This window comes from Eptatretus burgeri, chromosome 18 (genome assembly GCF_056783735.1).
Source record: "Eptatretus burgeri isolate ZD-2024b chromosome 18, Ebu_testis_v1, whole genome shotgun sequence".
NCBI lineage: Eukaryota > Metazoa > Chordata > Myxini > Myxiniformes > Myxinidae > Eptatretus > Eptatretus burgeri.
In genome coordinates this window covers 19,168,142-19,182,838 of record NC_140978.1, presented here as the reverse complement: position 1 = coordinate 19,182,838, position 14,697 = coordinate 19,168,142, and the positions used below count along the sequence as shown (strand labels likewise).

Here is a 14,697-nt window from a genome sequence, read left to right as displayed (position 1 = left end):
TTTCTTACCTTACTGGCTGGTACTACTGCTGCTTGCTTTTTCCATGGCAGCTTTGCTGAGTGACAGCTGTGTGGCTCTTTTAGCCCTTCTGATTATGTCTTTGCTGTATTCTCTCTGGTAGCAAGGGGTGCTGTCGATGTCACCATCACCGCCACTAAACAGACAGGGGAATTTCTTGGATGAAAACTCCACACAGTCAAACCCCACTTCTTGGTGTAGCTCAACATCCAGCACCTGAGCACGCTTGGCTAATTCATCATCTAGCGGCCAGGTTTTGAAGATATAATTGCAGGCTTTCACATAATATGAGCGAACTGCACTGAAGAAACCTTGGATGTCTGACTCACTCAGAGTGAAGGTGGATTTCTTGAGACTCCTTTGTTCCCTTATATACAGTTTGGCATCGTTCCCAATCATGAGGTCCTCATCATTGTTCTGATGATTTCTGTCAGAGAAGGGTACATTTACCAGAGCAACCGATGACACCGATGGTTTCAAAAACCGTACGAAGATATCTTTCAGAAGATCATTCAATTCTCCGTGCAGGAGATGAATACAGGGTTCGTCTCTTTGGAGCAGAATATTCCCCTTCTCAAAAAGCTTGTTAGCATATCGAAGGAAGAAACAATAGAGTTTTGTTTGTGGAGACAAGAACATCCTGTTGACACGTTTTTCTCTAGATTCCTGCACAGTGTTTGAGGAAGATGCGCTTTTAGTTGTAGAACTCGTAGTACACTTAGCCGCAGGGCGATCACACTTGCGTTTACTGCCAGCAGAAGAGGTCAGACTCGTAGTACCAGATCCAATTTTACGTTTGAGGAGAGAGCTCGAGGTAGGTGCAGCCAAGGAAGAAGACCTCTGATTCGAAGGTTTTGCTGAGCTTCTATCAAGTGATTTGGCAAAAGCAGAACTTAATTTGGGTCCTTCTTTGCCTGTATATGGAACTATCACAGTCTTTCTCGACTCTGAAGGGATCTGCTTTGTAGATGAACGTGATGAAGGGCCGGTGATGCTACCTGCTCTCAGCATTGGTTTTGGTGCTGTCCCTGCTGTCTTCTTCGCAGCAGATACTGCAGTGGTAGTGGTGAATGCTGCTCCACTAGTGCTTGATCCTGCAGTGCCAGTACTGGCAGTAGATACAGTGCCGTCCTTCTTGCTCGTTGTTAGAGTCTTGGCTACAGTTGGTTGCATTTTTCTTCGTACTTCTTCTTTGAAGAAGACGCGAAGTGGCTCCCACTGTTCAATCAGCCTGTCTAGGCACTGACCAAGGGACAGCCACCTTGTTGCGACATGGTTCAGAATCTTGTGTGTCGGGGCATCACAGAGTTCTTGCAGTGCTTTCACTCCTTTGACGCGTTTACTACTTTTGTCCAAGTAGTAGTAAATATCGATGAGAAAGTCATCTAATTCAATGGGTAAGGCCTGAGCCGCGTTTGGCCGTATTGTGCATCATATGGCAAGGGCATCCCATGATGTAGCACTCTGGATTTTGTTTGTGGATATAAGCAGCGACTCCTTTGTGCTTGCCCACCATGACAGAGGCATTATCAGCACAAAAGGAAACACAATTTCCCCACGGAATTTTCCTGTCACTGAACTCATGATCAAGCAGTTTGAAAATGTTTTCTCCAGTGGAATCTTGTTTGCACGCAGGCAAACTTAGCAAACCTTGCTTCACAATCCCAGCACTGTTGTCATGGTACGAAATCAGGACAGGATATAGCTGGGCCTCACCACTGTCATTGCTACCGTCTGGAGCTAGGCTAAATGGAGCGAGTCTAGCAATATCGGCAACAGATGAAGCAGTAACATTTGACAACTCACCAATTACACTGGTCAACAACAAATTTGTTGTCTGCATTTTTTAAGCTGATTTAGGACGAATCTGATGCGCTGAATCCAAAACTCACATTAGTTTTGTTCAATCAGGTCAAGTTTTTGAGATATGGCCACATGTCGTTTTTTACATTTTTGTTCACATGTACGCATGTGTGGAGCATTTTAGAAGAAGTTGGTGGGGGTAAAATATCATGTCAAATAATTGTTTTAATTGGAAATAATATGACAAGAAGTATTCAGGTACGATAGTTCTGGGTGATTATGTCGGAAAAGGGATCAGTTTGAAGTCATAAAAACCTCAAAATCTTCCAAAATTGGTGAGGCAAAGCATAAAGTTCGTGGATCATAACTAAATTTAATGGGGCAGATTTTGTAATAATGTGATACAAAAAAGTTGTATTTCTTGAAATAACGAACTCTGAAGAATGTACAATACCTACATGCGCCAATTTATGACATGCGCTTCTGCTCAAGCTTGGAGTGCCACAGTACGAACCCAAAGATTGGAGACTGTTCATTGACAGCAGCAATCGATCACTGAAATGTGTTCTGCTACACAACGGCAACCATTTTGCCTCTGTACCCATCGCTCACTCGACTACACTGAAGGAGAAGTATGAAGCGGTGAAGTACGTGCTGGAGAAAATTGGTTATGATCAGCTTAAGTGGTTTATTTGTGTTGACCTGAAGATGGTGAACTTTTGTTGGGACAACAGTCTGGCTTCACCAAGTACCCATGTTTTCTGTGCATGTGGGATAGTAGGGACCGTGCTCAGCATTACACGAAGAAGGACTGGCCTGTGTGGGAGGAATTGGTGCCATGCAAAGAAAGGAACGTCATCAACGACCCTCTGGTGGACAGAGACAGAATACTCTTCCCACCGCTGCACATCAAGCTCGGCTTAATCAAGCAGTTCACCAAGGCTCTGGACAAAGATGGTGACTGCTTCACTTACTTGTGCCAGGCTTTTCCAGGATTGACCATGGAGAAGTTGAAAGTTGGCATCTTTGATGGTTCTCAGATCCGTCAGCTCATCAGAGATCCAGAGTTCAAAAACTCAATGAACGAATTGGAACTGGAAGCGTGGAAGACATTTGTTTTGGTAGTGAAGAACTTTCTTGGCAACAATAAGGCCAGAAACTACGCAGAACTTGTCAACAACATGCTGACTGCTTTCAGAAACCTAGGCTGCAACATGAGCATCAAGATGCACTACCTATTTTCACATATGAACCGGTTTCCTGAGAACCTGGGTTCAATGAGTGACGAGCAGGGGGAGAGATTCCATCAGGACATGAAGGAGATGGAGACCAGGTATCAGGGTCGCTGGGACGCAGTCATGATGGCTGACTACTGTTGGAATCTGAAGAGAGACCTCCCTGCCGCTGAACATTCCAGGAGTTCGAAGAAACGGAAGTTCAAGCCCTGAAGTTTGAACAGTGGTGACGCAACATGCAATTTACTTGGACTTACCTTTATCAATGCCCACCATTCAGATGACAGTAATCGATGTTTCTATCATGTAATCAATAAATGTTGTTGGAAAAACATTTTTTTTTCTTAAAAACATGTTTAGGATGATATGTGTTGACAAAAATCAGCTGATAATGCCACAAAAATGTAATTGATTTTGTCACAAGATCTGATTTTTTCAAATAAACTTAGCACAAAAACCTGACCTGATGGAGAGAAACGGATGCCATTTCCTGATTCAGCAGTGCCAGAATACCCTAATTCACTAGTAGAAATCTAGACAACATTCAGAAAGTAAAAATTTGTTGACCAGTTTTTTTTTTTTCTTCTTTGTTTTTTTTTTTTTTTTTTTTTTTTTCTTTTTTTTTTCTTGCTTTTTGTTCTTGTTTTTTTTTTTTTTTTTTTTTTTTGTTCTTGCACATCTTGCACATCTTGCAAGTTTTTGTTCTTGCACATCCATACTTTGAAGAAACTTTTGAATCTGGAAACATCTTTTGAAATAGAGGTCCAGCATGATCTGAGACTGATATGGGCAAGTTATGTTCCACAATAAATCCACTAAAGAGAAGTTCCGCTCGGGTAACATCCTCTTCCTCGCTTGTCCCTTGTTTGGTGAAATAATTCAGAAGTGTACCGGTACTCGTGCTCGAAGATCTCTCCTTTGCAATGTCTGTGTGCCGTTTGCTTCCAACGTGCTTCCGAATATCATCGCGACCTCCGTGCTCAACTGAAATATCAACGCTGCATACTGTACAATACGCATGATGAATTCCTCTTTCAGACTTTCGAATACACGGGTATTGGAGACTGTATTCGGTCTTGTACTTCTGAGACCATTTCTTGATCTTCGTAAGCTTCTTTTCTGCCATTCCGTAATCAACATCGAGGGTTTGAAGCATCGGTAACTTCGAAGTCGATGTTCCACAGCTGCAGCGCGACTCGTAGAACTCTAGCGGCTGTTAAATTAAACACCGCACGGTGGTCGCGACCGCCGGGCTGGTACGGGGCCCAGCTGCATGCAGTGAGCGTATCGCATGCATATACACTGTGCATACATACCGCATGCACTGTATTGCACACATACCGCATGCACTGTATTGCACACATACCGCATGCACTGTATTGCACACATACCGCATGCACTAAATCTCAGTGCATGATCGCATAAGCGAGATCCAGACCCAATGTTTCGCTGCTCCTCATTTGAATTTGCAATTTTTTACGTACAATTTGGTAGCAGCGAACGTTATGGAGTTACCACATGCTATACGTAGCAGACGATGCTTTTCATTCAATTCTCATACTAGTACATTCTGATTAGTGAACAGTGCAAAAATATCAAAATTTCGGGAGGATAAGGATAGTGATCGTAAGGGCGGGAGTTTGGGTGAATTTTCGGAAGCCTCCCGATGAAATCGGGAGGGTTGGCATTGCTGTGATCACCTGTCTCTGTTATCATCTGAGCTCAAGCATTTGAACATCGGTATTGCAGCACTCTCTGAGGTTCGTAGACCAGAGTGCGGCAACATCATGGCGGGTAGTTACACCTACTATTGGTCTGGTCGCTCTGATGGTTACCATGGCCAAGGAGTTGCTGAAGCTGTGTCCAATAAGCTGACTCCTATGATAATTGAGGCAACACCGGTCAACGAGCGTATGAGACGAAGGATTCGTCACTCCTTGGGTGTTATTTCCCTGGTCTCTGTTTAGGTTCCGATTGAGGCAAGTGATCTCACCATGAAGGATGCATTATATGCCACGCTCGAGTATGTGGTTGATCAGTGCCCCAGGCGAGATACTCTTTGAGTCTTGGGAATTTCAATGTGTCAACTGGACCTGATAGGGATGGTTATGAGATGTGTGTTGGTCCCCATTGGTCTTGAACTGTGAACCAGAATAGCGCCAAGTTCATTGACTTTGCAAGAAGTCATGGACTTGGGGTGGCTGGTTAATGGTTTCAGCACCCAAAGGCTCATCGCTGGACTTGGTATTCCAACGCTGGTGGTGTGGCAAAGGAGATTGACCATGTGCTCGTTGATGGTCGCTGGAGGATGATGCAGAACTGAAGGGGCTACTGTAGTGTTTAGTACAAGAACTCGTGAGCAGAGACGCTAGGCTGGATGGCAGAGCTGAGCTGTTGAGAGAGCCGAGGCGTAAAACTGTACGTGCACTCAGAGTCGACAAGTAGGCCGATGTGCAAAGAATCTGGGTGGATTAGGCATCACATGTGGTCAAGTGATTCTCGTCCTGATTACAGGGGAATTCATGCATTGCGTTCCTCCAAGCACATCCCTCGGTGTACAGCAGTTAGAGCGGAGGGTGGTGAGCTCTTGAGAGAGGAGTTCAAAGTGAAAGCTCGCTGGTCTGGTTACTTTGAGCAGCTGTACCAGGCTGATCCACCAGCAGTTGAGTTGGATGTCAGGAGTGTTACTATCCCTATTACCAACCCTCCAATCAACTGTGATCTACCTTCGTTTGTGGAAACACAAGCTGTGGTGACCGCTTGAAATGGGGTAAAGCTCCAGGAATCTGTGGCATCCATGCTGAACTTCTCAAGGCTGGTGGAAATGCTGTACTCGTGTTGTTGAATGCAGTTCTGTGCCCTGCCTGGAACACAGGCATCATCCCAACTGACTGGAAGAGGGGCCTTGTTGTCCCTCTCTGGAAAGGGAAGGGTGATCGCCAAGACTGCAACAACTACCGAGGGGTGACGCTGCTCTCAATGCCGGGCAAGGTCTTTGCTCGGATAATTCTTGATCGGGTTCGCCACCATCTGCTTGAGCACCAGCGCCCAGAGCAGTCAGGCTTTACATCAAAGAGGTCAACAATTGACCGTATCCTTGTTCTTCAGGTTCTCACCGAACGCAGACAAGAGACTCGGCAGGGGCTGCTTGCAGCCCACGTTGATCTCTGTAAAGCATTTTATCCAGTGAATTGGGATGCCCCTATCGAAGATTATAGGACTTCGTGAGGTGCCACCAAAACTGATCAATCTGATGTCTGAACTACACTCTGGTACAATGACATTGTGGATGCTGCGATCCTGTCTGTGCCTGTTTGTGGAAAGGATGTTGGGTCATGGAGAGATTCACTTACCTTGGTAGTGATATTCATGTCTCTGCTGGCTAAGCCAGAGGTAAATAGACATCTGGGTCAGGCCTGGGGAGTCATGGATTCACTCGATCATGGGGTGTGGCGCTGTCTATACCTGTGCGGGAGGACGAAAGCCCGAGTCTTCAGGTCCTTGGTGTGTCCAGTCTTGCTCTATGGATGTGAGACTTGGACTCTGGACCAGGGATCTGGAATGGCGACTTAATTCCTTTGGTACCAGGTCTCTTCGGAAAATCCTTGGCTATCGCTGGTCGGACTTTGTGTCCAACGAGCGGTTGCTGAGAGACTCCAAGGAGATTTGTTCCCTGCATAGTCCGTGAGCGTCAGCTATGGCTGTATGGACATGTGGCTCGTTTTCCTGACGCTGATCCTGCTCATCAGATTCTCTCAGTGAGGGATCCTCGTGAGTGGAGGAGGCCAATGGGCCGACCACGTGCCTCGGGTTGCAGCAGGTTGATCAGCATCTCCAGGAGATGAGGATGGGCCAGGCATCTGCCTGGGAGATGGCCAGACAGCGGCCCTGGAGTACCGGTGGAAAGTGGATGCAGTGAAGTGCTGCTCGGGCATATGCTCCCATACCTGACCTGACCTGTTTCTGTCGTTCTCAGCCTGATCCAAGAACAGCAAGCATTCCACTGTTGCATGCTCTCCTCCATCTCTGCAATTTTTTGCTGGAAAGCAATAATTTTGCATTTTATCTTGTCCAATATAATCAGGTAATTATGAGTTCCTTGTTCTTGAAACCAGAATGATCTGCTCTGTACCGTGCAGGCCCTGCAAACATACTGAAGTCCATTTCCACAATTCTTAAAAGTTATCAGCCTCACCCGTTCGGGTCATCTAATTTATCTGTGCATCAGTGTGTGTGTTTGTGTGTGTGTGTGTGTGTGTGTGTGTGTGTGTGTGTGTGTGTGTGTGTGTGTGTGTGTGTGTGTGTGTGTGTGTGTGTGTGTGTGTGTGTGTGTGTGTGTGTGTGTAGCAAGGAAGTCCAAGCTGGACCTGCATAGTTATGCATCTGTCATGATTCTCTGCATCATTAAATTATCTGTCCTGTGAAAGTTGTCATTGATATTGGTGTTTTATGATTATGGTAATATTATTGTAATATTTACAGCATGTCCTTATCTCACCCTGCAGCTTTTTCATATTGGGCCCCACGGCATACTCAGGACAGAATTCTTTCAATAAATAAAAATATACCCATCAGAGATGGGGAATCCCCCGTCATTGAAACATTTTTTTGAAGATGGCCGCCCCAGTCGGCCATCTTGGATCCGGCCACGCCCAAATTCAATAGGGTTCTTCCTTTTCAGGTGGTACATGTGTGATCCAAATTTCAAATCGATATGGCAAACAGTTTATGAGTTATCGCACTCACAGCTATAAATGTTGACGACCAGCCAGCCGGACCGACGGATGACCCGGGTGACACCAATATCCCCCTTCCGCCACGTGGCGGGAGATAAAAACCTAACAAATTAAAGCAAAGTTTGCTCACTTTGGTGGCAGGCGAACATGAAGGGCAGCAAGAGGTGGGGCTGCTGGGCTGAAGAGATTTTTTTTGCAACAATCCTGTCAGCCGAGTGGTTTCAGCACGGTAGTGGTCTCGCTCAACTTCTATGCTGTGCAGAAGTTCATCAATATGTGAGGAAGAATGACTGGAACCGCACGAGGCCCGGCTGCTCCGGCCACAAATCCGCTCCATCTCCAACCTGAGCTCATGATCTGCAATATCATACAAAGTAAAGTTATTAAATGTGCCAGGTTAGAATACCCAGCAAACAAATGGAGTAACGTATTGTTAAATATATATATATATATATATATATATATATATATATATATATATATATATATATATATATATATATATATATATATATATATATATATACATCTTCTTCTTTCGGCTGCTCCCGTTAGGGGTCGCCACAGCGAATCATCCGCATGATCCGCATAGTGATTTGGCACATGTTTTACGCCGGATGCCCTTCCTGACGCAACCCTGGTCGCCTCTTACGACACAGGGATATGGTACACCTATTTTAACCGGGGTATACACCGGCCCAGTATACTGGTACTCATTTCGCCGACCCCGGAAGGATGACAGGCTGAGTCAATCCCCTGGTGTATTAATTCAGTGGACCAACGGGGTTTGAACTCAGGACCTTTTGGATCCCAAGCCACTGCCCTAACCACTACGCCAACAACAGGCTTGTTACATATATATATATATATATATATATATATATATATATATATATATATATATATATATATATATATGCCGTTGAAGAGCTGTCAATTTATTTATTTACTTTAAATCGTTTGGGATTCCCTTCTCCACACAAATAATTTAAAAAGAAGTCCCCAAGTGTTGAATGTGTACAAGCGTGACACACCGCGATGGCACACACCATCACCGAAATTAATCAACGTGAAAAATTGTACTTGAAGAAACATTAAAAGGGAACACGTGCAGTTCCTGTTTTACCATAACACCACTTTACAAGCTGGCTATAATAAAGTTTTCCTTAATTTGTCCACATAGCTCGACAGATTTTGATAATGTGCACTTCAAAACAAAGCATTCTACATTTCACCGTTTAGTATGCTGGTTGGGTTGAAATTAGTTACACACACGCACGCGCACGCGCACGCGCACACACAACACATTCCAAGTGTTAAATCCAGATGAGACAGAGCCCAGAGAAATTACTTCTACAGATCACGTGACTACATCTGAAGAGACAACAGCCACAGAACACGAAATACGGCAGGATATAAATGCCAGTTACGTTGATGTAGGATGTTCTCCCTTTAATATCCAAACAGGTTTACAAGAGGGGCCGAATGTGCTGCGCACTAAACATAAACTAGCGCACTTTATGATTCAAAGTGCAATGCTTGAGAAAACAGGCCAAGCTTTGGATGTGCCCCGGTAATCACTAGCAAGAGAGACTGGCTGGTATCCATGTGAGTAATGGGTGGACCCGGAGAACTTGGTACCATATTACCTCACCTAAGCCCCCATGGGGGATTAAACATTTCAGCAGAAAAATTCCAGAAATGCTAATTCTCCACCTCACCTAATCCTCCCATGGGGAATTAGCTGAGGTATTTACAATTTTTTTTTTGTTTTAAATCAGGTGAAGCATCATCAATAATGTCTGGTGTTGGCTTCATGATTGGGGTGGTGGGCTGGGAATACTAAGATTCTGAGTTCAAATCCCACTCAGATGTTGAATTAATACCAGGTGGGGTTGGCTCAACCTGTCATCTTTCCGAGGTCGGCAAGATGAGGACCAGCTTGCTGCTATCCTGTGTCGGAGTGGCAACCCGTCCAGGATTGTGCCCAATAGCTAAAGGCCCGGTCACACCTTGACGTTTTAGCCAGCGATGGCAACGTATTAAAATGTATGCAAAACGCTGGCTTACATTGAACTTTTGATGTTTTTTTAAAAAAGATTCGGACGTATTCATAGCGACTTGGTCTTATGTATAACGCATTGGTAACGGACACAGAACGTTTCGTTGTGTTATAGATAACTTATACCAACGAATGCTGAACCTGTTGTCGGCCTACACAACCGATGCCCAACGATAGTCTAACTTAGGCATAGCGCGTTGCACGCATCGCCGACAATGTCGTGACGTAGCCTATTAAAAGGCTGACGTACAACGATTCGAATCATAACTGCCATAAAAATGGAAGTGTCAACATCGCGGTCACACCTTGGCGATCTTGCCAGCGTATGCCGACCTAAGAAAAATGTGTTTAAAACGTTGGGGCACGTCAAATACGGTATGAGTAAGTTTGGTATACGTGAGTAGAACGCTAAAGTACGCTATCATACGTCGTAGTAAGTAGAGTAAGTCAAGAAATTTTAAACATGTTCAAAATTTTACGACGTACTCGGCGTATGACACACGTTCCGCATGCGATGGGGATAAGTTTTACACACGATATGTGGACGCTTACACACGTCCACAAAGGCTACTTATAAGCTACTTACAAGTCGAAACACGTCGCGGTAATGTCTTTTTTACGCGAAACTTATTTCTAACTTATGTTTGACGTGCTTTGAACCAATTCTTTACGTAGTCCCAACACACATCGACGTATGTAGACGTATTCCAATGACGTCTTCCGGTCGACAAAAAAAATGAATTAACATGTTTCTAGCTTACAACTGCCATATAAAGACGTGTTCCCAGCGGTTTTGGGAATTGGTATATAAAAATGCTGCTCATAAAAGGGGAACCCAACAGTGTTTTCGAGTCCTTTTTGAGTCGATGTCCATGTCAGCAGTAACAGTATCAGTATCAGTATCTGTATTAGTATTAGTAGTAGTTTGTTCATGTTGGCAGTTGTAGGTGAGTGTGAGGGGGAGGGTGTGGGTTATGATGGATCGTCCTTGCGTTTAACGATTTTACGATTTAAATGATAAACTCAACGATTTAAATGGCTGCATCTCCACTATTGAAAGTAGACGCTTGCACTCAACAATTGGATTTTTTTTACACTCAACGACTTTTAAACGGTACCACTCTGCTATTTTCATTGTTTACAATGAACGATTTAAATTGCTGTCACTCGCCTTTGTTTTTTGACGCTGGGGTTTGGAAATTTGAAGCGTTTCTTCTGAACGTGTTAAAACGCTCAAACTCGACTATTTTAAATCGATGCTGCCGATGGACAATTGGAATCACAGCCAAGCTAGACATCGAAGTGTGAACATCCTCGTCATGCCGAAGAAAAGTTTGAAGAATGCTGCAAATAAGTGTCCTGGCCGTGGCCGTGGACGCTGACGCAAGGACGATCCATTATACCGACGTCTTTCAGCCTATGAGTAACTTTAAAGTAACGTCTGTCGACGTGTGGCAACGATCGCGTAACGTGCCAACAACACGTTAATCATAGGTTAGAAATAAGTTTCGGGTACGCTAAACATTACCTCGGCGTGTCTCAACTTATGATTAACTTACAAGTAGCATGTGTTGACGTCTGTCAACGATCGCAGACCGTGCATACAACTTGTGGCCAGCGTAGCGGAACGTGTGAGTCATACGCCGGCATACGTCGTGAAATTTCAAGCATGAAAAAATTTGAGGACAACCAAAAAGTACAACGTATAAAGCCAACGTACGGCAGTGTTTTTCAGCGTGCTCTCAATGTTATCAAAACTTACCCATAACGTATTCAACGTGTGCCAGCGTTTTAGAAAAAAAATTCAAAAATCGGCATACGTTGGCTAAAACGTCAAGGTGTGACCGGGCCTTAAGGAGACTGCTTAGGCAGCACCAACGCTCTACACAGAGTATGGTCCCAATGGATGGATGGATCATCTAGAACAAATACAGTAAATTTGTGCACTGTATGTTTATATAAAAGGAACCCTTGCTCGTAATGCTGTAACTTGTCAATTTATTGAAAATTTATTTACGTCAAAGGTACGTTATCCACCCGTGATGGTCTTCATACTGCACTGTTCACATCTGTGTGTTATTAAACAAATTTGTTTCATTTCTGGAGCTCGATATAGGTTCAACTTTGTGTTTGTGTAGCACATACTTTCTCTGGACTATTGCCGACTTCTTTGCTTTAGCCTCATTGTTTTCCTGCAATGGCACAATTTAACATTCACACTCATCATCACCCTCATCACTCGACTCGACAAGCTCAATGACTTAATCATCATGAAATTTGATCAGGAGACAAATGTGAATGCAAATCCCAGTGAAGCACAACTCCTCCATTGCAATCAATTCCACACACACAAAATGATTTCTCAACAATATCCTTCGTCAACCCTGGCAGGGAACGAGAGATCATATCCACAATCACTTGGGAGGAAGGTGGCTCCTGGTTCCCCCCACGGGTGAACACCTTTTCATTTCATTGAACCCAGCCTTCTCCCAATCATCAGCAAGGTTATAGAATCCATCATCGCTTCAGACATTAAATCCTTCCTCCTCTCCAATGGCTGGATTTCCGATCATCAATTTGGTTTCAGACCAGGTCACGCTACCCTCGATATGCTGCTTCTGCTCTCCCATCACTGGATGGAGGTACTCAATGCCAGACATGAAATCAAAGCCGTATCCCTGGACATATCACGTGCTTTTGACACAGTCTGGCACCCTGCCCTGCTCACCAAACTCTCTTCCTATGGTATCCAAGGCCATCTCCAGTCATGGCTCATACACTTCCTCCCCTGTCACAGTCAACATGTGGCCCGAAATGGAGTTCTTTCATCCCCTCTTCCTGTCCAGGCTGGAGTTCCTCAAGGCAGCATTCCAGGCCCTGTTATTTTTCTGGTTTTCATCAATGATCTCTCCGACTCTGGAAAATCCTTTTTATCTCTTTGCTGATGACTCCACCCTAAGCCGTACCATCGGTCATCCCTCAGACCGGCAAGCAGCAGCTTCTTTGCTCACTGAAGATTTGGGTAAAATCACAAACTCGTCCAACAGGTGGAACATGTCTTTCAATCCTGAAAAATTTCACACTCTCACGATGTCTCTCCGAAAGGACCATTTGGAACCCCCCCCCCTTCCACTTTCTCAACAATCCTCTGGAAGAAGTCCTTTCATCAAGATTCTGGGTTTCACTATCTTTTTTTTTTTTTTTTTTTTTTTTTGTATACCTTGGTCGAGGCTCGTATGAGAGCGAACACACAACTCACAGCAAGGAGGCATGAGACAAAAGGGGCGGGAGTGGAAGGGACAAAACATTGGGGAACAGACACAGGTGAACTGTGGAAGGGAGAGGGATGGGGATGGGACGGGGAACATGGCGAGGAGAAGATGGACATTACAGGGACTTTCAGGAAGGAAAGCAGGAGAATTGAAGGAAGTGGGCTTGGGTGGATTATCGGGGGTAGAAAAGATCGAGGATTTGGATGGGGGAAGATAAGAGGTGGTGGTGAACAGCTGTTTTGAAAGCCTGGAGGGAAGAATGGGAAAGAATAGAGTGAGGAAGTTTATTCCAAAGGCGGGAAAAAAGAGGAATGAAAGAGTGAAGATGAGCAGTGATTCGTGATTTTGGTAGTTTTACCAGAAGGGGGTTGTTGGCGGACCTTGAGCACCCTGTGGAAATGTGGTTGGGACAAATCGCAGAGAGAGCAGGGGGGGCAAGGCTGGAGAGGAGTCGGTAGAAGACAGAAAGACCACCGACTAACCGGCGGTGATTGAGTGAGAGGCCCAAAGACTCAGCTTCATTGCGGGAGATGCCAATGATCTTAAAAGCCCTGGTTTCGACAGCGTGAAGTTGAGAAAGGTGGGAGGCAGGAGCACCAGCCCAGAGGGGAGAGCAGTACTCCATCAGGCTACGTACAAAAGCTTTGTAAGTGGTCAGGAGCTCAAGAGGGCCGAGGAAGGACTTTGCACGACGGAGGATTCCCAGTCGGCGACTGGCTTTTGAGGCAAGGTTGGAAATGTGACTTTCCCAGGAAAGGTCATGGCAGATAGTGAGACCCAGAAGCTTGAAAGAAAAGACTTCTTCCAGAGGATTGTTGAGAAAGTAGATGGGGGGGTTTTGTAAACGGTCCTTTCGAAGAGACATAGTGAGAGTGTGAGATTTGTCTGGATTGAAAGACATGTTCCACGTGTTGGACCAGTTTGTGATTTTATCCAGATCTGCAGTGAGCGAAGAAGCTGCTGCTTGCCGGTCTGAGGGATGACAGATGGTACGGCAGAGGGTGGAGTCATCGGCAAAGAGAAACAGAGGATTTTCCAGAGAGTCCAAGAGATCATTGATGAAAACCAGAAAAAGAACAGGGCCCAGAACGCTACCTTGAGGAACTCCAGCCTGCACAGGAAGAGGGGATGAAAGAACTCCATTTAGGGCCACACGTTGACTGCGACAGGAGAGGAAGTCTGCGAGCCATGAGTGGAGATGGCCTTGAATACCATGGGAAGAGAGTTTGGTGAGTAGGGCAGGGTGCCAGACTGTGTCAAAAGCACGTGATATGTCCAGGGATACGGCTCGGATTTCCTGTCTGGCATTGAGGACCTCCATCCATTGATTGGAGAGCAGTAGCAGCATATCCAGGGTAGAGTGACCTGGTCTGAAACCAAATTGATGATTGGAAATCAAGCCATTGGAGAAGAGGAAGGATTTCATGTCTGAAGCGATGATGGATTCCATAACCTTGCTGATGATTGGGGAGAAGGCTGATTGGTCTGTAGTTACAGGGATCTGTTTTTGCACCTTTTTATGCAGGGCAGTGATGTTAGCAGATTTCCAAGCAGATGGCAGATGACCTTGG

General features: G+C 45.0%; 1 protein-coding gene across 1 annotated transcript in view; it reads right to left on the bottom strand.

Moving 5' to 3' along the window:
* Positions 1 to 14,697, bottom strand: part of LOC147008680 (centrosomal protein of 135 kDa-like) — a 197,590-nt gene that overhangs the window by 127,360 nt on the left and 55,533 nt on the right. Inside the window, exon 8 of the mRNA XM_085864556.1 lies at positions 7,923 to 8,149. Coding sequence (XP_085720682.1) covers positions 7,923 to 8,149 — 227 coding nt within the window. The remainder of the gene's footprint in view (positions 1 to 7,922; positions 8,150 to 14,697) is intronic.